General features: G+C 41.3%; 1 protein-coding gene across 2 annotated transcripts in view; it reads left to right on the top strand.

Moving 5' to 3' along the window:
• il34 (interleukin 34) overlaps positions 1 to 20430 on the top strand; it is a 71780-nt gene that overhangs the window by 30642 nt on the left and 20708 nt on the right. For both annotated transcript variants that reach the window (XM_060837837.1, XM_060837838.1), the window contains 2 exons: positions 15750 to 15850; positions 16705 to 16782. In XM_060837837.1, coding sequence (XP_060693820.1) covers positions 15750 to 15850; positions 16705 to 16782 — 179 coding nt within the window. The remainder of the gene's footprint in view (positions 1 to 15749; positions 15851 to 16704; positions 16783 to 20430) is intronic.

Raw genomic sequence — 20430 nt, 5'->3', positions numbered from 1 at the left:
GTTGCCGATGTGAATATTGAGTCACAATTAATTAGAATGGATGGCTTTGAGGTATGTAGGGAAGAGGTGTTGGAAATTCTGGAAAGGGTGAAAATAGATAAGTCCCCTGGGCCTGATGGCATTTATCTTAGGATTCTCTGGGAAGCAAGGGAGGAGATTGCAGAGCCATTGGCCTTGATTTTTATGTCCTCGTTGTCTACAGGAATAGTGCCAGAAGATGGAGGATAGCAAATGTGGTTCCCTTGTTCAAGAAGGGGAGTGGGAATAACCCTAGTAACTATAGGCCGGTGAGTCTCACTTCTGTTGTGGGCAAAGTCTTAAAGAATTGTAAGGGATAGGATTTATGAACATCTGGATAGGAATAATGTGATCAAGGATAGTCAGCATGGTTTTGTGAAGAGCAGGTCGTGCCTCACAAACCTTACTGAATTCTTTGAGAAGGTGACTAAGGAGGTGGACGAGGGTAAAGCGGTAGATGTGGTGTATATGGATTTTAGTAAGGCGTTTGATAAGGTTCCCCATGGTAGGCTACTGCAAAAAATACAGAGGTATGGCATTGAGGGTGCGTTGGAGGTTTGGATTAGGAATTGGCTGGCTGGAAGAAGACAGAGAGTAGTAGTTGATGGTAAAGGTTCATCTTGGAGTGCAGTTACTAGCGGTGTTCCGCAAGGATCTGTTTTGGGACCATTGCTGTTTGCCATTTTTATAAATGACCTGGAGGAGGGGCTAGAAGGTTGGGTGAGCAAGTTTGCAGATGATACAAAAGTCGGTGGAGTTGTTGACAGTGAGGAAGGATTAGCAGGTTACAGCAGGATATAGATAAGCAGCAGAGCTGGGCAGAAAGGTGGCAAATGGAGTTCAATGTAGGTAAGTGTGAAGTGAAGTAAGAGTAACAAGAAGATGGGGTACTGGGCTAATGGTCGGATACTTGGTAGTGTGGATGAGCAGAGGGATCTTGGTGTCCATGTACACAGATCTCTGAAAGTTGCCACCCAGGTAAATAGTGTTGTGAAGAAGGCATATGGCGTACTGGCTTTTATTGGTAGAGGAATTGAGTTCCGGAGTCCTGAGGTCATGTTGCAATTGTATAAGACTCTGGTGCGGACGCATTTGGAGTATTGTGTGTAGTTTTGGTCGCCATACTATATAGGAAGGATGTGGAGGCACTGGAACGGGTGCAGAGGAGGTTTACCAGGATGTTGCCTGGTATGGTAGGAAGATCGTATGAGGAAAGGCTGAGGCACTTGGGGCTGTTTTCATTGCAGAAAAGAAGGTTTAGGGGTGACTTGATAGAGGTGTACAAGATGATTAGGGGTTTAGATGGGTTGACCATGAGAACCTTTTTCCACGTATGGAGTCAGCTATTACGAGGGGGCATAGCTTTAAATTAAGGGGTGGTAGGTATAGGACAGATGTTAGGGGTAGATTCTTTACTCAGCGAGTCGTGAGTTCATGGAATGCCCTGCCAATAGCAGTGGTGGACTGTCCCTCTTTATGGGCATTTAAACGGGCATTGGACAGGTATATAGAGGATAGTGGGCTAGTGTAAGTTAGGTGGGCTTGGATTGGTGCAACATCGAAGGCCAAAGGGCCTGTACTGTGCTGTATTTTTCTATGTTCTATGCTCTATTGACTTTCTGCTGAACTTGTGGTGATATTACATTATTTGGTTCCATTTTTGTTGGAATACAGAAGGGAGCATTTTTTAACTCTACTGGTGAGGAACTTGGACAAGGATCTCACATACACCCTAGCCCATGTGTAATTCTTTCAAATTACAGGTTTGTTTCTTCCCCACGCTCCATTCACCCAACACTCACCAACTCAAATTAACATATATTGCAACCAACAATTTTGTTAGAGCATTAGCAACAGGGTATGGTCATTGAAGTATAATTGAAAATTTGCCTGAAACTGCACTTAGATGTTAAGTATCAATGCACAGCTAATATTGGAAAGCTACAGGAAAATTTGTTTAAAATCATACACTCTCACCTGGATGATTTCCCAAAAGTCTTTAGATCCAAGCTACTCAACTTTTTGCTCGAACCTCAAAAATGGCAATGATAAGGAAATACAACATCTTGCATTTATGTAGCACCTTTTATCCTGGTTAAAATATCACAATACTAACCATGCAAATGTAAAACTCTGCACTTGCTGGAAATTTGAACTAAAATAGAGTACTAGAGTAACTCAGCTGGTCTGGCATATCTGTTGAGTGACAACTGAGTTAATGTTTCAGATGATAACTGACAACTGATCCAAGTTTTCGATCCATCAGTGTTGTCGAACAAAACTTTGTACCAAACCACATAAGGAGGTATTAGAATTAAAAATCAAAAAATGTCAAATCAGTTAGGTAGTAGTCACCCAGGTGAGCATAACAATTACCATTAGGGGATGATGGCCTGACAACAGAAAATATGAGGACAGATTACTAAAAGCTTGGTCAAAGAAGTGGGTTTTAAGACATTGTTTAAACGAGGAGAGAGGAAGAAGTTTAGGAAACATAACCATGTGCTTAGGGCTGTTATGATCTTTGATGCCAAACTTATATTACAATCTGGCTAGAGAACAGTAAGATTGATTGTTTAAAGCAGATAAAGTTTGAAATCCTAGATACCTCCAAGAAACTAAAAACATGAAATTCCATGTAATGTTTTCAACAAGTTTTGAAAAGACAATTAATTTTGCCATGCAAGATCGGCAAAGCAAACTATCTATGACAAGTTGCATTCTGTCATTCAGAATTAACATGAGGTAAATATGGGTTAACAGGCAACCTGTGGTTTGAACACACTCAAAGGACATTAAATAAGAGATGTAGTCAAGACATATCACCACAGATTTCTTAGTAACTTATCAACACATTAGTACACTGAGTAACTAAATCTCATTGAAAGTTTTCTGTTGCAAAGGATTTCAAGATTTTAAAGATTAAGTCTTTGAATTTTGTCAATAGCTGCTCCAACCTGGACTGCCTCAAAGACTGCTTACCTCCCCAGTGTTTGATATCTTTTCCTCGAGAGAAGGAGGAAGAGAGAAAGAGGAAGGGAAAAGACTGGGTGTCTCTGGATTCTCATGGCTGAATTCCAGAAACTGATCATGACACAATTCTAATTCATTTGCAGTCAGCTAGTTTCATTATATTGGCACTGCCCCTACTGCAGACCCTCAAGCTACATCAAGCCTCAATTCTCAGCAATCAAATAGTTCCTGGAATTTTAATGTGGCCCCAGCACCTCCGAGTAATAGTAGTACTTTAGCTGTATGGAGACACCTGCTTTAGTTTTCTCTTTTGATACTGGTTCTGATTGTGCTGTTCAGTGACCCTTAAATTGTTCTCAGTGACTGGTACTGTCCCAGAGTGTCCCACTTTTATTATTTTAATTTAACATTTTCCTAATCAACCTATTCATAGATTTTTTCACAAGGCCTAGGAAATTGAAAGAATGTCTGCTAATAATAGATCAAAGGAAAGTAGGAATACACAAGAGGTCAAAATTGTAGGAATGCAGATATCTTGGAGTGTATGCTTTAGAAATAGCGAGGGCGTGTGGCTACGGATGAAAATTTAAAGAAAGGAGTGAATAACAACACAAGTGAAAGCATGGTGGGGCTAATTCCTGGGAAAGATAGGTTTATTTGGTCTCATGAGATTTTCCTGTCCTGCTAAATTCTAATGTCAAAAGCATTACATTTATATAGCATTTCTCTCAAACTTAGGATGTCACAAAGTGCCTTATAGCTCAAGAAATATTTTTGAAGTGTACTCAGTGTTTAACATAGGAAAGTAGCAATGTGATAATGATCAGATAACAACCTATTTTTGTGGTATTTACTGTGGCCAAACGTTTTGTTCTTTGAATGGTGGCATGGGAAATGTTAGTTCCATTTAAGAGAACAGCATTCCCCCTCTATGCACTGGATGTGTCAGCCCTGATTTTTGAGCTACAGTTTCTGGAATGGGGGGGCAGGTTGAAGAGGTAGGAGTGAGAAGCTGACTGAGGAGATTCAGGGGCAGTCATAGCAAATTGAGGCTTATGGTGCTTCATCCAAGGTATTGCAACGTGACAGCTCCAACTCCCAAGGATGAATGCAAAGAAGCTGTTGACACAGCTGACCCCTAAATTCTGTGAAACATGCAATTGGTTCTGCTGAATATGTTCTCCATCCTGAATGACGCAGAATGCATAATAACAAAACCTGTTCCTCTGACACCTGATACAGAAAGAGGCATGTTGCAATGTTTAGAGAATACCATTCCATCTGAGTCATAGACAGATGGGAAGGGCAACAGGGGAAATCTGGGAAATTACAGGCCAGTGGTTTTTATGTGAAGGGTAGGGAAATTATTGGAGAAGATTCTTCAGGATAGGATTCACTCACATTTTGGGGAAATATGGTTTTATTAGCAAAAGGCAACATGGCTATGTGCAGGGAAATTCATGCCTTATAAACTTGACTGAGTTTTTAAAAGAAGTAATAAAGATTAATGAGGGTAGGGTGGTAGGTTTTGTCTATATGGACTTTAGCAAAGCCTTTGACAAGGTCCCTCATGGCAGACTGATACAAAATTTGAAGTCACATGGGATCCACAGTGAGATGGACACAGAACTGCCTTAGTCATAGAAAACCGAGAGTAGCAGTGAAAGGTGGTTTTTAGATTTGAGAACTGTGACCATTGGTGTTCAGCAGGGATCTGTGCTGGCATGTAGGTGGCCTGATTAGTAAGTTTGCAGATGACAAAATTGGGAGAGCTACGGATAGTGAGGAGGATTGCCAGAGGATACAACAGGATATAGATAGGCTCGAGACTTGGGCAGAGAAATGGCAGATGGAGTTTAATCCAAACAAATGTAAGGTAAGGCATTTTGGAGGATCTAATTCAGGAGGGAAGTATACAGTAAATAGCAAAACAAATAGTAGTATCAACATACAGAGAAATCTAGGTCCAGGTCCACAGTTCCCTGAAAATGGCAACATTAGTAAATAAGGTTGTCAAGAAGGCCTACAATATGCTTACCTTCATCGGGTCATCGTATAACTTGTTATTTACAATAATACCTCTGTTCACTCTGAGGCCCCAATCCTCCTCAATTATTCACCCATCCAACTCTATCAGAAAACTACCAGCTCATCATATTATCATACCTGCTTTCGAACCATTTTGGACTACATTTTAGGCCTCCAAAACCACTTTAGAGCTGACAGACATTTAAGACCTGCATGCTTCTTGCTTTCACTCGGAGTGCTGGGATAGCCGGGAATCTCATGCATCTGCATAGGATGCTACTGCAGTGACACAGGCACACATAGATTTCAGCTCTTAGATTGCTTTCTTAACTTTAGCATCACATTGCATGCAGCCTGCAGTTGTGGTTTAGCTTGCTCTTCAGTGCAGATGGAGAGTCAGGCAGTTCTGTGCCACACTGGGTAGGGCTGAAAAGTCAACCAGACAGGGGATGGTCATGTTGTGCAGCACTATACCACATTAACATCCAAGCAGCTGCATTTTCAAACAGTTTTTATATGGTAAACACACCACATATGCTTCAAGTAAATGACAGTCTGTGAAAGTCAAAGAGGAAATGTCTTGTTGGGTTGAAGGAGGACTGTAGTCAGGCATGGAATACCAGCAACTCAGTCAAGGGGCTCAAGCAACTATACTACAGCAGGTTGACCATCAGAATTCCCGCAGACTGAGTGCAGGGATCACAGGTAGCCTAGTCATGGAGAGAGCAAGTCTGGGAGTTTTGGCTAGTTTTTCCTAGGATAGGATTAGATTGGATTGGATCAAATCAGGGAGGGATTGAGTATAATGAAAGGGGATGCAAGAGGAGTTAGATACTGTGAACAAGCAGGAAAGGTGATGAGTTGTCTCCATGAGTGAGTAAGAAGTACAAAGGGCATAAAGGGTTAGTAGTTTGATAGAATGAGGCGAGTGTGAGTTCGAGTGTACAAGATGCATGCAGTACAGATATTTGTAGTCCACGAGCCTTGGTGAGATGCTTGTGTCATGACAGTGTAGACTAAATGGTTAACCTCAATTGTCAGGTAGCAGAGAGAAGATGGTGGAACTTAAAATTGTGGAGCATAGAAGATCATTGACCTTCTTGTGACATTCCTGGGCATCCCTTTTCATTCAGGTTGCCTCACAAGCTGGAGGTATGATTTCTATCCAGGCTACTGGGTTGGTTGGTGTACCCTCCATTAGTGGTCAGCATGAAAACTCCCACTCTCAATCAGTGTCTCTGGATCAGTGTCTTGGGATGGAGAGCTAGCTTGGCTTTCTTCTGTGACATTGTGTTCAGGCACCACAGATTATGAGGTGGTTCCTTACAAATGTGTGTTGCTGGACTTTAAAGCACAGATGTGTAAGCTGCAAGATCCTGCAGTGGCGTGCATGTTTTAGAGTCATGGAATCCCACAAGAGTGGGGGCAGGCCATTTGGCCCATTGAGTACACACTAACCCTCTGAAAGGTATCCCACCCAACTTCACCTTCCTACCCTATCTCTGTAGCCTTGCATATCCCATGGCTTATGCTCTTAGCCTGCACATCCCTTGACACTATGCGCAATTTAGCGTGGCCTCATTCCTGATGAAGGGCTTCGGCACGAAATGTCGATTTTCCTGCTCCTTGGATGCTGCCTGACCTGCTATGCTTTTCCAGCACCACCCTAATCTTGAGAATGGCTAATCCACCCAACCTGCTCATCTTTGGACTGTGTGGGAGAAAACCACAGCACCTGGAGGAAACCCATGCGGACATGGGTGAAAATGTGCAAACTCCATACAGTCACCCAGTGGAATCAAACCCAGGTCCCTCGTGCTGTGAGGCAGCTGTGCTAACCACATCATGCTGCCAAATCCTTTTCTTCTGACTTGTGCATCACTTATAGAGTCATAGAGATGTACAGTATGGAAACAGACCCTTTGGTTCAACTCATCCATGCTGACCAGATATCCTAACCTAATCTAGTTCCATTTGCCAGTACTTGGCCCTTTTCCCTCTAAACCCCTCCTATTCACTCATCCATCCAGATGTCTTTTAAATGCTGTAATTGTACCAGCCTCAGCCACTTTTTTTAGTATTGCATTCCAAACATGCACCACCCTCTGCATGAAATTTGCCCCTTAGCTCCTTGTTAGATCATTCCCCTCTCACTCTAAACCTATGTCCTGTAGTTCTGGACTCTCCCATCCCAAGGAAAAGACTTTTTATATTTATCTTTTCAGCTAAACAATTGCCTGGGAAATACAGGAAATCTCCGTTGCATATTTAATGGCCAGAAAAGCAGAATATTGTGAGAAAATTTGTCCATTGCAGTGGTGGACCCGACACCATGAAAATTGCTCCACATCTCACTTTAAATGCAAACAGGAAAATCCTGGGGTGAATATTTGCTGAACTGAGTTCACGTTAGACTTGGAGATACCTTCAGACTCCAGCCCCTGAGACCCACAGGAAGCAGTTCAGCCAAAACATCAACTTTAAGTGATGAATTCCCATACAGGCTTTTTGGAGTTTTACAGATTAGGTCAACTTTGGGTGTGTCTCCATCCATTCTGTACTTGGGTATGCTGAATTGGCCAGAATATTTTTATTTTAAAGTCAACCATGCAGCTATCCAAATAATGGTAGGAGTCTTTCAAAACTGTTCTGGCACGCACGAGAACTGTGATTACAGCCAGTGAGTAAAATCTGCCACTATATGTCTACCAGACCCGTCTCTGGAAGTTTTCTGCCCGCATCAGATTCTGGTCACTTATTTAGCCATCATAGAATCCTTACACTGTGGAAACAGGCCATTTGGCCCAACAATTCCACACCGATCCTCTGAAGAATAAGCCACCCAGACCCATTTCCCCAACCCTATTACACAATATTTACCCCTGACTAATGCACCTAACCTACACATCCATGAGCACTATGGGCAATTTATATAATCAATTCACCTAATCTGCACGTCTTTGAGATTCGGGAGGAAACTGGAATGCCCAGACGTGGGGGGAATGTGCAAACTCCACAGTCACCCAAGGCTGGAATTGAGCCCCAGATCCCTGGTGCTGTGAGCCACCGTGCTGCTCACTTCTAACGTTCCTTGTTTGATATGAGCCTGGTGCTAATAACTCAAACTGCAACCGCACTCCTCTACTAACATGTTGCATCAAGACTATGATCTTAATTAACAATGAATGTTGGGCACTGTGCCAGAGAGGAGATGGTGAGGGGCCAGAATCGTAGACCATGAATTATATTTAAGGCTCTAAGTAGCAACCACAGTGAGAAGGCATTGTAGAAACAGGACTGGATATTTTAATCTTGTCAGATTTTAGAAGGCAAAGTGGTTTGTAAAATGCTCCCTGACTTGACTTCCATATTACTGAATGCGTGCTCGAGGCATTACGTGAGTCACCTATTGAGATCCTTAATGGTTACATAAATGGTTCATCCCACCTCTGCCACTATTTTACTTAAGGAAAGAGGAGTTCCATGCCAAGTGGAAGCCTGGCATTTTCCACTGGGTTAGCTAGTGTCAAGTGAGTGGGAAGGGGGAGCTTCCTTTGTAGGCCATCCACGTCATATGCCCCCTTTGACTCTTTGCTCCTCTACTCCCCTTCTTGCCATATCTAACTTGCACCTTCACCCCTCTCACACATCCCATGTCCTGGGGATTACTAACCAGTGTCCCAGTCTGGGCTCCAGATCAAGTGCCCGTAATCCCAGCAGTGACCACCACCTGAATGTAGCACTGTTGGGACTACACAATCCCCAACCTCGAACATGAGGGTTTCGCCCTTAATTGTTGAGTATCCCACTGAGGGGGACAGTTTCCAGATTGTCCTATTTGTCAAGGTGCACCATTCCTGAAATCCAATCCCTGAAAGTGTTTGGGTTCAGCTTCAGCTACAGTTCTTTCACTGCAAACTCTTTATCTGGAACCAAAAGTGCTGAGGCAGAGCTTTGTAAGACATATGTCCTGACCACATCTGGACACAAGCTTTTCCCGATGTAAATCTCAGCTGCCTGCTCTTTATTGTCCAGCAAGGCACTATTTGGAAAGTGAATCAATTCCATGGCACGAGCTACTGTGTAAAATCAGGAAAAGCTCCTGAAAATACAACTTAAACATAACTCAGGCCTTCACTATTGTAAAGTCCTTGGGCTGGGTCCAAATTTTTTTCTCCTGTGCGGTCCTGGGATTTTTGAGGTGGACTCCTGAACTACAGTGACTGTTTTTTTAAAAGTATATTATAATTCTCAAACTACACTGGGATGGATAGGGTTTTGGTACCTTTTCAAAGCCCATTTGAGGAAAACTTGATAGGCAGTGGACAGATTGAAGCCTCATCAAATGCCCATGGATACAAAGTTTAAACAGTCTGGGAGGTCAGCCAAACTAGACAGAAGGAAAAAGAAAACTCCCATTTCATGACCTCCAGGCATTCCTGTGTTTGAACAGCCAACAAATCCTTTTTTTTCCAGGTTTAGTCACTTCCTCAAATGTAAAAATGTGGCAGTAAGTTTTACCTAGCAAGATCCTAGCAGCAGCAATGTGAAAGTGATCTTTCTCTAGCTGGATTTCTGTCAGGTACTGACTATAATTCAGAGGGTCATAGAAATTTACAGCATGGGTGGAGGCTGTTTGGTCCATGTTGCACAAACCGAGATATATCCAGTCCAGCCAGCCTAGTCTCACTTTCATTGGAACACAGGAAGGAGGGAAGGCCATTTAGTCTGTCCAGCTTGCCCTATTGATCATCTACCTCAAAACCACTGCCATAAAATCTCTATCACGTGATATTGTTAGTCTCTGGAAATCTATTGAGTTTTGTCTTGCTCAATAGTTCAATAATAATAAAAAAAAGATCAATAATTCCAGCTCTGGGTCAGTAGCCCTGTAGGTTATGGCTCTTCAAGTGCTTAGGAGAAAGTAAGGACTGCAGATGCTGGAGAGGGAGAGTTGAAAAGTATGGTGCTGTTGCCTCTTGCCTCCTATTCTAAACAGATTAGGCCTTTATTCATTAGAGTTTAGAGGAATGATCTTATTGAAACAGAAGATTCTGAGGGGCCTCACAGTGTAGATATTGAGATATTTCTACTGGTGGGAGAATTTTGAACTTGAGGACATAGTTACAGAATGAGGGAGCACTCTTTTTTTTTAAAACAGATGCAGAGGAATTTCTTCTTCCAGAGAGTGGTGGAGACTGGATCACTGAAAGTATTGAATTGAAGTGAATTTATTGTCACGTGTACCAAGGCACAGTGAAAAGCTTTATCTTGCAAGCAATACCGACAGATCACATAGTTCAGTAGCATAGATAAGTAAATAATAGGTAAACAGAGGCAAAAATGAAAACATGGGTACAGGTGAATGTTAAGTGTTTGAGTCCATGCAGTATTCTAACAGTAGGGTAGAAACTGTTACGAAACCAGCTGGTGCATGTGTTCAGTCTCCTGTACTTCTCCCTGATGGTAGATGTTGTAGAAAAACATTGCCAGGGTGGGATGGATCTTTGAGAATGCCGGCAGCCTTTCCTTGACAGCGGGCCTGGTAGATGGATTCTATAGATGGGAGGTTGGCCTTTGTGATTGTCCGGGCTGAGTTCACCACTCTCCGATCTTGAATGGTAAAGTTGCCATACCAGGTAGTGATACACCCAGACAGAATGCTCTCAATGGCGCACCTATAAAAGTTGGCAAGACTATTTGCTGTCATGCCAAATTTCCTCAGCTGCCTGAGGACGAAGAGATGTTGTTGGGCCTTTGTAACCAGTGCATCCACATGAAGAGTCCAAGAAAGCTTGTTGTGGATGACCACTCTCAGGAACTTGACACGTTCCACTCATTCCACTTCTGTGCTGTTAATGAGTAGGAGGGCATGTGTAACATCCCGTCAAAAGTAAAAAATGAGTGCCTTGGTTTTGTTGGCATTGAGAGCTGGGTTGATCTCAGTGTATTTGAAGAGGTGGATAGATTTTTGAAATGTAAGAGATAACAACAGCTATGCTGAGTTAACTTTAAATATGAGTTGAGGCCTGGTGCAGATCAACCATGATTTGTTGAATGTAGGGTTGGCTTAAGGGCCAGGAGATGTACTCCAGCTTCTATTTCTTACATTCTTATATTTCATAGTTCCTGGTTGTGATCAAGGGCAATAAGGGCTTCCTGTCACACAATCTACATCTCTCATTTCAGCTTCTGTTACTAGTTCACAAGACAATAGTCTGGTTTATACAGTGATTTTATTGAATTGGGTGTAAGATGGTTGTCTGCAGGAGTGCATTTGCAGATGTCACATCATTACAGCAAGCTGGGAAGCATATTAGTACAATTTCACAATATCACACTCATTGCCACGAAATAAATTTGCATGCACAATCATTTATGATGAGAATTACTCAAGTTATCCAGAATGCCAACAACTATTCTATGAATAGCGAATAGTTTTGTTCGTTGTTCTAGGTAGTGTTCTCCTTGTCAGCTTTTCCTCCAATGGCAGTTGGAATGATGCACACTCTTGTTTTGTTTCCAAATCTTCCCAGCTGATTCCCACTATTGCCAGAGAACCTCTTTCCTTTTAGTTGTATCCAGTAAGGCGGTCTTTTCATTTTGAGCTTGGCATAAGTTTTTGGATTCCTGCATTTGGATCCTTTCTACCAAGCACTCTTTCATTGTGTGTTTGTCAGTCTGTGTGGCCTGTGAAACACTGTATATTTCTTCTAGTACATTTAGTGTCTGAGCTGTCAACTTACTTCTGCTGAGACGAGTGGCTTTAACTTTGTGTCTGTGTCATCTTTCAGTTTTGTCATTGTGTTATACTGTCACACTAATTTGTCCCCTCGAGGTGAGCATCACTTTTTTTTATATAGAGTAGGTCTGTGAAGTTCAATGTTCCAGGAAGCACCAGTGTCCATCTGGCACTTCATTTTAGTTTGATATATTAATTCTCTTGTCTTCATCACAATATTTACACTATTTTCTCTGTTATATTTGATGTTGCCAACCTGCTGTAAGGTGTAGACTGAATTGGCAGAATCTTTGTCCAGTCTCTCTCTTGGCCACACTTGATTTATCAGAATCATTGCCTGAAATTTATGTAGCAATAGACACTATGGTTTTTATAGGCTTATTTACTTTTCTGCCCAGTGAAACACTTTTGTATGCAAAATATTTAGCTCCTTGTAGTTAAAACACTGTTTACCCTACATTCCACATGTATTAGAGTCATAGAGATGTACAGCATGGAAACAGACCCTTCAGTCCAACCCATCCATGCCGACCAGGTATCCCAACCCAATCTAGTCCCACCTGCCAGCACCCGGCCCATATCCCTCCAAACCCTTCCTATTCATATATTTTCTTTTGTTTCTGTGGATACCTGTTGCTTTTCTCCACATTGAGCTTGAAACAACTTGCCTGTTTTTCAACACAATGGATTGGTCTGAGCTCCTGATTAAAATAGGGTTAGGATTAAAATAATAATAGGTCTGGGTACATAGTGCACAAGATATATTTTTCCATATTGCCATTGGTTTATCAGCTCAGAGATTCTGCACATATTTATAACTAGATTAGAGTGGTGTTGGAAAAGCACAGCAGGTCAGGCAGCATCCGAGGAGCAGGAAAATCGACATTCCTGATGAAGGGCTTTTGCCGAAACGTCTTTTGTTTTCTGCTCCTCGGATGCTGCCTGACCTGCTGTGCTTTTCCAGCACTGCTCTAATATAGACTCTGATTTCCAGCATCTGCAGTCCTCGCTTTTGCCTACATATTTATAACTACTTTGAGAGTCAGTTTTCTTCTCTTGGTCAACATATCACAGTAGGATCTCTTCTGCCACAATAATTCTATCAATGAGATTAGCTTTTAAGTGCTCAAATTCAAAGGATTCTGTGAGCTGTATTAATATAGTCACATATTTATCAATCTGCACTTTTTTTCACATTTTTTAGTTCTAATATGGAACACAAACTATTCACATGTATCAGTCAATTTACGTTCAAAGTTTGCGTTCAAAGCTTTCAAAATTTCTGCTTTTCTGTTCATCAGATCCATTTAGGATGGAATACGCTTTGTAACAGTTGGTCTGCTTCTATCCACCTCTTCAACACTCTATCTCAGCTGCATCCCAACATTACACTTTCTTTAAGTTCAACTGTCTGATTTGTGCTATGTCTGTCTTAAACTGTATGATTGTTGCCTGCCTCATGCTGAGATCACATGACTATGGCAAGCCAGGGATTACATTACTACTTTTCCATCCAAATAGTCTCCTTTTGTTCCAAAGAAAATATACCTGGTATACAGCTAATTTTTGAACAGCCAATAACCTTTAGCAATTATTTCCATCGTTGACTTCTGAAGAAATTTCTAAAATGACTGTAAAATAGGGTTGAAACCAGCACAAAATTATAATGCCATACATCAGCAAAAAGAAATTTCAGAATAAAGAACTCATTTAAATCAAGTAACTTAATAATCCATGTCACAAAACCACTTCACAAGGAGTGAACAGAGTGTTTTGGCCACAGGCTTTTCAGCAAAACCTCTGAATGGGATTAAGTGATTTGGGAAAGATAAAACAAACTTTAAGAGGTTGTAAAATCTTTTGGATTTTCCTTCTGTTCAAAGTACTCTCCAATGTCACAAAACCACTTTTCCCCACTATAGGGATTTTATAACTGTAAAAATAGCAATACTTGCAGAAACCTGTTTTCTACTGTGATGGCCATCTTGCACTTTTAAAGCCTAATGTTGTGGATATACAACCCACTGCCTCCAGCACACCACCAAGTCTTGGGACAGCTCTGTAGGACATAGCAAGGGTGTGACGTCCAACAAGCTTAATTCTGGTTGGATCCAGCAACCCCTACAGCCAAGGTAGCTGTGTGCCCAGTTTTCTGGGTCAGAGACCAAGAAATTAGTGTAGATCTCCAGCACTGATTTGGACATACTCCTAAAATTTTAATTCATTACATGGCCTGCATCTAATTGACTCATGCAATCAAATAGCCTTTCATGGATCTCCAATAATTTGGCAACTAAATGCTCATAAAAACTGAAGAAAAAAAATCACTTTCTTTTGATGTGCCTTTGATTTCACTCCTAAGGTTGTTTCCTGCAGTGTTTGTAAAATGTATCTTAAATTCCTGCTGCCTTCAGGACACCTCCAATGGAGGTATTCAGTTCATGGCATCTTTTTGTTTATTAATTCACAGGATTTATTACTTGCATTTATTGTCAATCTCTAGTTCCTTGTAAGACGGTAATGTGAGCTGCCTTCTTAAACTGCTGTTGGGGAGGGAGTTCGAGGACTTCAGTGACGCTGAAGGAACAGCGTAATAGTTCCAAGTCTGGATGTTGTATAGTTTGGAGGGGGACTTGCAGGTTACTGTGCCACCATGTATCTGCTGCCCTTGTCCTTCTAGATGGTGGTAGTCTAAGGCTTTTGAAGGTGCTGCTAGAGGTGATTTGGTGAGTTGTGGTGGCCATCTTGTAGATAGTACACACGCCTCCACTTTGCAGTGATGATGGAGGGACTAAATGCTGAATATAGTGGATGTAGTGCCAATCAAGTGGGCTGCTTTGTCCTGGATGGTGTCATGCTTCTTGAGTGTTGTTGGAACTGCAAGTGGCAAGTATTCATCACCCTCCTGTGATTAATCAGTCTCCAGGACAAAACTGGCAATCTTAGCAAAAATAAGTCAAAGTCTCAGGTACGTTAATAAAAAGAGAAAACATGAGGTCACTTACCCTCCATTCACCAGTAACCAGATTCTGAGATTCACCTCTGCCTCAAACATTGATTAACAAACCAGAACGGCAGAGGTTGAAAGGTTACCTTTTTGACTAATGTAACATTTTGTGCCAAGCTAAAATAAACTGTGAATATTACTACAATATATAAGAGAACCAGAGGAGATAGAAGCTAATTAGTGAAGAATAAATTTTGTGTTCAATAACAAATATTTGGATGAATCGGCGAAGCAAAGTAATAGAAATAAGATGAGAAAATGCTGCAGAACTCAGCAGATCTGCCAGAATCTGTAGGAGAAAATCAGTATTGATGTTTCAAGTCCACTATGACTCTTCTTTGGAACTAAAGTGAGGTAGAAATGTGAGGGGCTCTCCGCTGTTGAAAATGCAGAAAGGATCAATGGAACAGGCGGAAAGGTTCGAGGGTGAGAGAGATTAGACACCAAGGGTGTTGTGGAATAAAATAAAAAAAACAAAGTGGAATAAAAGATAAATATAGTGGTAATTTAGTGGGTGAAGTGACCAATCCAAAGTAGGTGCTAGTTGTAGGATAATAGTGAGCTCTTAATGAGGCAAAAAATATGAAAACCTGATGTAGACGGCAGAAGGGGAAAAAAAACAAAATGCAGGATAACCTTTTGATGTGAAGTTATTCAGTGCTGTAAAGTGTGCAAAAAGAAAATGAGGTGCTGTCCCTCCAGCCAGCACTGGGCTTCACTGGAACATTGCAGCAGATGTAGGACAGAAATGTTATCATGGGATCAAGAAGACGTGATGAAATGACAGGGGAGAAACATTGATTGTTCAAACTACAACCAGACATCCCAGTTGGAGAGTGAGAGAAAGGGCTGGGATCTGTCAGGTTACAACAGTGCCTAGTGTTTCAGTTAATTAAGTTAGTCGTTGTATCAGTTTGACTATTATTTGATGCTGAGTTTCAACAGAATTTAGGTAATTGTTCAATTTTTCATTTCCTGTAGATTTCAGTCTGCTTGGAGTTCTTGCTGTTGTGTACTCACAGTGTGTCCATTTGTTGGAGTTAAATAGTGAACTACAGTATGGTCTGCGGGTCAGATATTTGGTAAGTGATGCTTTGCAACTTCTTACATACATGGGGTCAAAGCCCCCAACGTTTTAGACTTGAAATCTTCCCGCTGGGGGAATGGTCATATTCACAGGCCTCCCATAGAATTACATATCCTTTCCCCAAACACCTTCCTGATCTTGTGTCCTGATCCCTTGATGGTGTTTACTGCCAGGGTCATGGTTCTGTCATTTCACAGCCCTCCCAGACCTATCCTCGTGTCCACCTTTATCTTTTGTTGGTGGGCCATTTAAAGATGGAGAGGGATATCAGAGCAGAATTTAGACCTGAACTGCTGTCGCCTGGGTGAGTGGATTTTCCAGCTATGGTGGATTGGTTAGGATCAAGTGGGAATGCAAGGGTTACTTCATTCCTTATCCAGTCTGACAGTGAGGGTGAGAGTGAAGGAAGGAGTTTACTGAATCCAAATTCATACATGCCAGCCATCTCACAATTCAAAAGCAGACTTATTTCTTCAGACCAGCATTAGTCCTTCTCACGACGAGATGAGATGTTCATGAATCCCATCCCCTGGTTCTTTGCACAGAGGCAAGATTTGCATGGACATAAATTGGCTGTTTAAAATTTAATAAATTTGGAATGAGTCTTGAATTCCCTGATCTGTGACAAGGAGCATAGCTCCCAGAACACATGTTCCATGTTGTATGGACATATTTCAATATTAGTCTGAAGCAACTAAGGAGCTTTCTTTTCCAATTGAGTGCCTAGTTTGCAGCTGGAGGTTGGGCTGAGGTGAAAGACTTAGGTCTTGGGGTATTGGCTGTAATGTATATAAACAAAATGAAGCACTTGCATGAAAGTTTTAATGATCAGTTCTGTTTTATTTACAGAAGGATTACTTTCCAGTTAACTATGCTGTGAAAGTTCACTATGAAGATATTTATAGAACAATAAATGTTACACGCATGGTAGGTTTGAATGTATCAAGTTCTTTTTTTCTGTCTTCATTCTTTTCTTTTAGATTTGTTCATGGGAAGAGGATGTTGCTGACTAGGCCAGTATTTAATGCCCATCCCACATTAGCCAACAAAAAAAGGTCAATCATGTTCCTGTGGGTCTGGAGTCACACATATAGGCCGGACCTCATTATTGAGGTATGATTAGTAAACCAGAGATTTTTATGACAATCAACAGTTTCATGGTCCCCATTTGACTAGCTTTTCATTGAATTCAAATTTTCCCATCTGTTGTGGTGGTGTTTGAGCCCGGTATTATGGGTTATGAGTCACGTAACCCTCCAACCACACCACTGCCTCCTCCAAAGCCAGGGTCTCCTTGCTTTGCTGTGTTCCTGGAAAAAGTGAGGTCTGCAGATGCTGGAAATCAGAGCTGAAAATGTGTTGCTGGAAAAGCGCAGCAGGTCAGGCAGCATCCAAGGAACAGGAAATTCGACGTTTCGGGCATCCATCTTTTACCAACTAATCACCCCATTCCCGAGTCCAAAATGACATCTTCAATTCTCCTCCACAGATGCTGCCAGACCTGCCGAGTTTCTCCAGCATTGTGTTTGCTTGAGAGGAGTTTGCCCACTCTGACATGGTGAGATTTGAACTTGCGCAGAAGTAGAATTGGAAGAATTCATCAATATTTTCAATAGTCATCATGGCTCCATTAAATCTAAAGCTACCTCATAAAGGAAAGTTGTGTGATGCAGGCTAGGCCTGTATCCTCTGGAGTTTAGAAGAATTGGAAGTGACTTAATTGAAACATGAGGGGACTGACATGGGTGGATGTGGAAAGGATGTTTCCTGTTGTGGGAAATTAATTTCCTAGGTACAGTATTTAATTTGTCACCAACAATACATGAAACCTGCTTTGTGGATGGAGAATGTCACATGTAAATGGTTACATGTTTGTCCATAATACAGTTACTGAATCTTGAATAATTCATAACATTCAGGCATGGGATGTGGGCATTGCTGGCTGCACTACATTTATTGCCCAAGTTTCCTTTGAGAAGGTGGTGATCAACTGTCTTGAACCACTGCAGTTGACCCACAGTGCTGTTTGAGAAGGAATTCCAAGAACTGGACCAAGAGACACTTGAAAGAGCAGTGTTATATCTTCCTTTCCCAACTAACCACGCTTCTACTCCATATACCACTAACCCATTATTTCCAGTGGAGCATTACTGAGGGTGCATTATACAATGCAATTCTTATTGTGACACAGAATGTGTGAGAGGACAGTGTGTGATGGTAATGACACTGAACTATAATAATCCAGAGGCCCAGACCAGAGCTCTAGTGGTCAAATCCAGTGGAATTTAAATTCAATTTTAAAGAAAATCTAGAATTGAAAGCTAGTTTCAATGATGGCGACCAGGAAACTATCATTGATTGCTGTAAAATACCTATCTGGTTTATTCATGTGCTTTAGGGGAGAAAATCTGCTGGCTTACATGTGACTCCAGACTCTCAGCTCTTTGCAAGTCACTCAATTCAAGGGCAATTAAGGATGGGCAACATTTACTAAGCTTTGCAACCCTTCTATCTTACCTCCAGGTTTGATCATACAAATGCATCCCTAGTTGGCCACCTGAATTCTAATCTCCATACATTAGTGCTTAACCAGAACTCTGCTGCCAGAGTCCTTTTGTTTTCTTAACTATGGTGACAGTTGCATCTAATGCCATTAATCCATCATCCTTGTGCTCACTAACCTACATAGGCCACTATTTTAAACAAAGTCTCAATCTTAAAAAGTCCATGTTTCTTTTCAAATCCCCCACCCCCATCTCTGTACACTGTCTTGCAACTCTAATTCTGACCTGTATCTTGTGGGGTCAACCGAATGGCAAATAGCTCATGTAACTACTTCATTCAAAAGGGGAGGAGACAAAATATTCATCATAGGGAAATTATTAGTAGTTATTATTAATGATGTTATAACAAAGCACTTTAAGTTCAAAGTTATCAGACCAAGCAAATGTGATTTTGTGAAAGGAAAATAATGTCTAATGGTTTTATTGGATGCCATAGTGTGGAGGAGCTGGTGTTGAACTGGAGTGAACAATGTTAAAAATCTCACAACACCAGGTTATAGTCGAATAGGTTAATTTGGAAGCAATAGCTTTCGGAGCGCTGCTCCTTCATCTCCGTGCTCCGAAAGCTAGTGCTTGCAAATAAACCTATTGGACTATAACCTGGTGTTGTGTGATTTTTAACTTTGATTTATCAGAGTTCTTTGAAGAAATATCTTGTGCATAGCTAAAGGGGGATAGTAGCCCACAAACCCACCAACACACTAAAACAGCAGCTAATGAACTTGAAAGACCCTATACAGACAATGAGCAAAACTAATGTCATTTACAAAATACCGTGAAAGGACTGGAACAAACACTACATTGGGCAAACAGAAAACTAGCCACCAGGATACATGAATACCAACTAACCACAAAAAGACATGACCCACTCTCACGAGTATCCTCATATATGGATGAGGAATGACACCACTTTGACTAGAACAATACATCCATCCTAGGGCAAGCCAAACAAAGACATGCACAAGAATTCCTAGAAGCATGGCATTCCAACCATAACTCTATCAACAAACACATTGAGTTAGACCCCATCTACCACCCCCTGAGAAAAGGAACAGGAAGTGACTTCACCACAGGAAATGACATCACCAACCTAAAGAAACCTAAACATATAAATAGAAAGCAGGATTTTTCAGCATTGCTTTGCATGAGGTCCACGAGGATGTTACCTAGTAAGGTAATGAAATGTCTGGAAATGAACCTTTCAGCTCAGCGAGCAAACCTACTTCCAAAACCTCAACATGAGCTACAAATCTTCTCAAAACTCACTGGGGTAATGAATGTACTGAACTTATATTTCCAGGAGGCATTTGATGGATACCATGCCAAAGGTTATTCTGGAAAATAAAAGCTTATAGTGTAGGGACAACATATGGCAGGAATAGATGATTGACTGACTGGTTAATAGGAAGCAGAGAATAGGAATAAGTGGTCTTTTTTAGTTTGGTAGAATGTCATGAGGTGATATGTCAAAGGGGTTAGTGCTGGGACTGCAACCTTTTACAATTGATATAAATGATTGGAATGAAGGGAACTAAAGGTACAGAAGCTTAATTTGCTGATGACAGAAAAATAGGCAGGAAAGTGAGTTGTAAAGAGGACCTAAGGAAGCTACAAAAGAATTTAGATAGGTGAGTGGGCAAAGATTGAACAAATGGACTATAAAGTGTGAAAATGTGAAATTATCTATTTTGGCAGAAAGAATATAAAAGCATATTATCAAAATTGAGAGGTTTGCAGAGCTCTGAGATGCAGAGAGATCTGGGTGTCCGAGTGCATGAATCATAGAAGGTTAGCAAACAGGCACACAAGTCATCAAGAAGGCCAATAGAATGTTATGTTTTATCACAGGGGGAATTGAATGTAAGAGTAGGGAGGTTATGCTTCAGTTATACAGGGCATCGTTGAGACTACATCTGGAGTATTATGTACAATGCTGGTCACTGTCCTTATGAAAAGATGTTATAGATGTTCTCTAAACCTCCCAGTTTAGAGAAGGTTTACTAGACTAATT

Source organism: Hemiscyllium ocellatum, chromosome 17 (genome assembly GCF_020745735.1).
Source record: "Hemiscyllium ocellatum isolate sHemOce1 chromosome 17, sHemOce1.pat.X.cur, whole genome shotgun sequence".
NCBI classification, from domain to species: domain Eukaryota; kingdom Metazoa; phylum Chordata; class Chondrichthyes; order Orectolobiformes; family Hemiscylliidae; genus Hemiscyllium; species Hemiscyllium ocellatum.
Note: the sequence above shows the minus strand (reverse complement) of the source record. Positions and strands in the feature narration are given on the sequence as shown.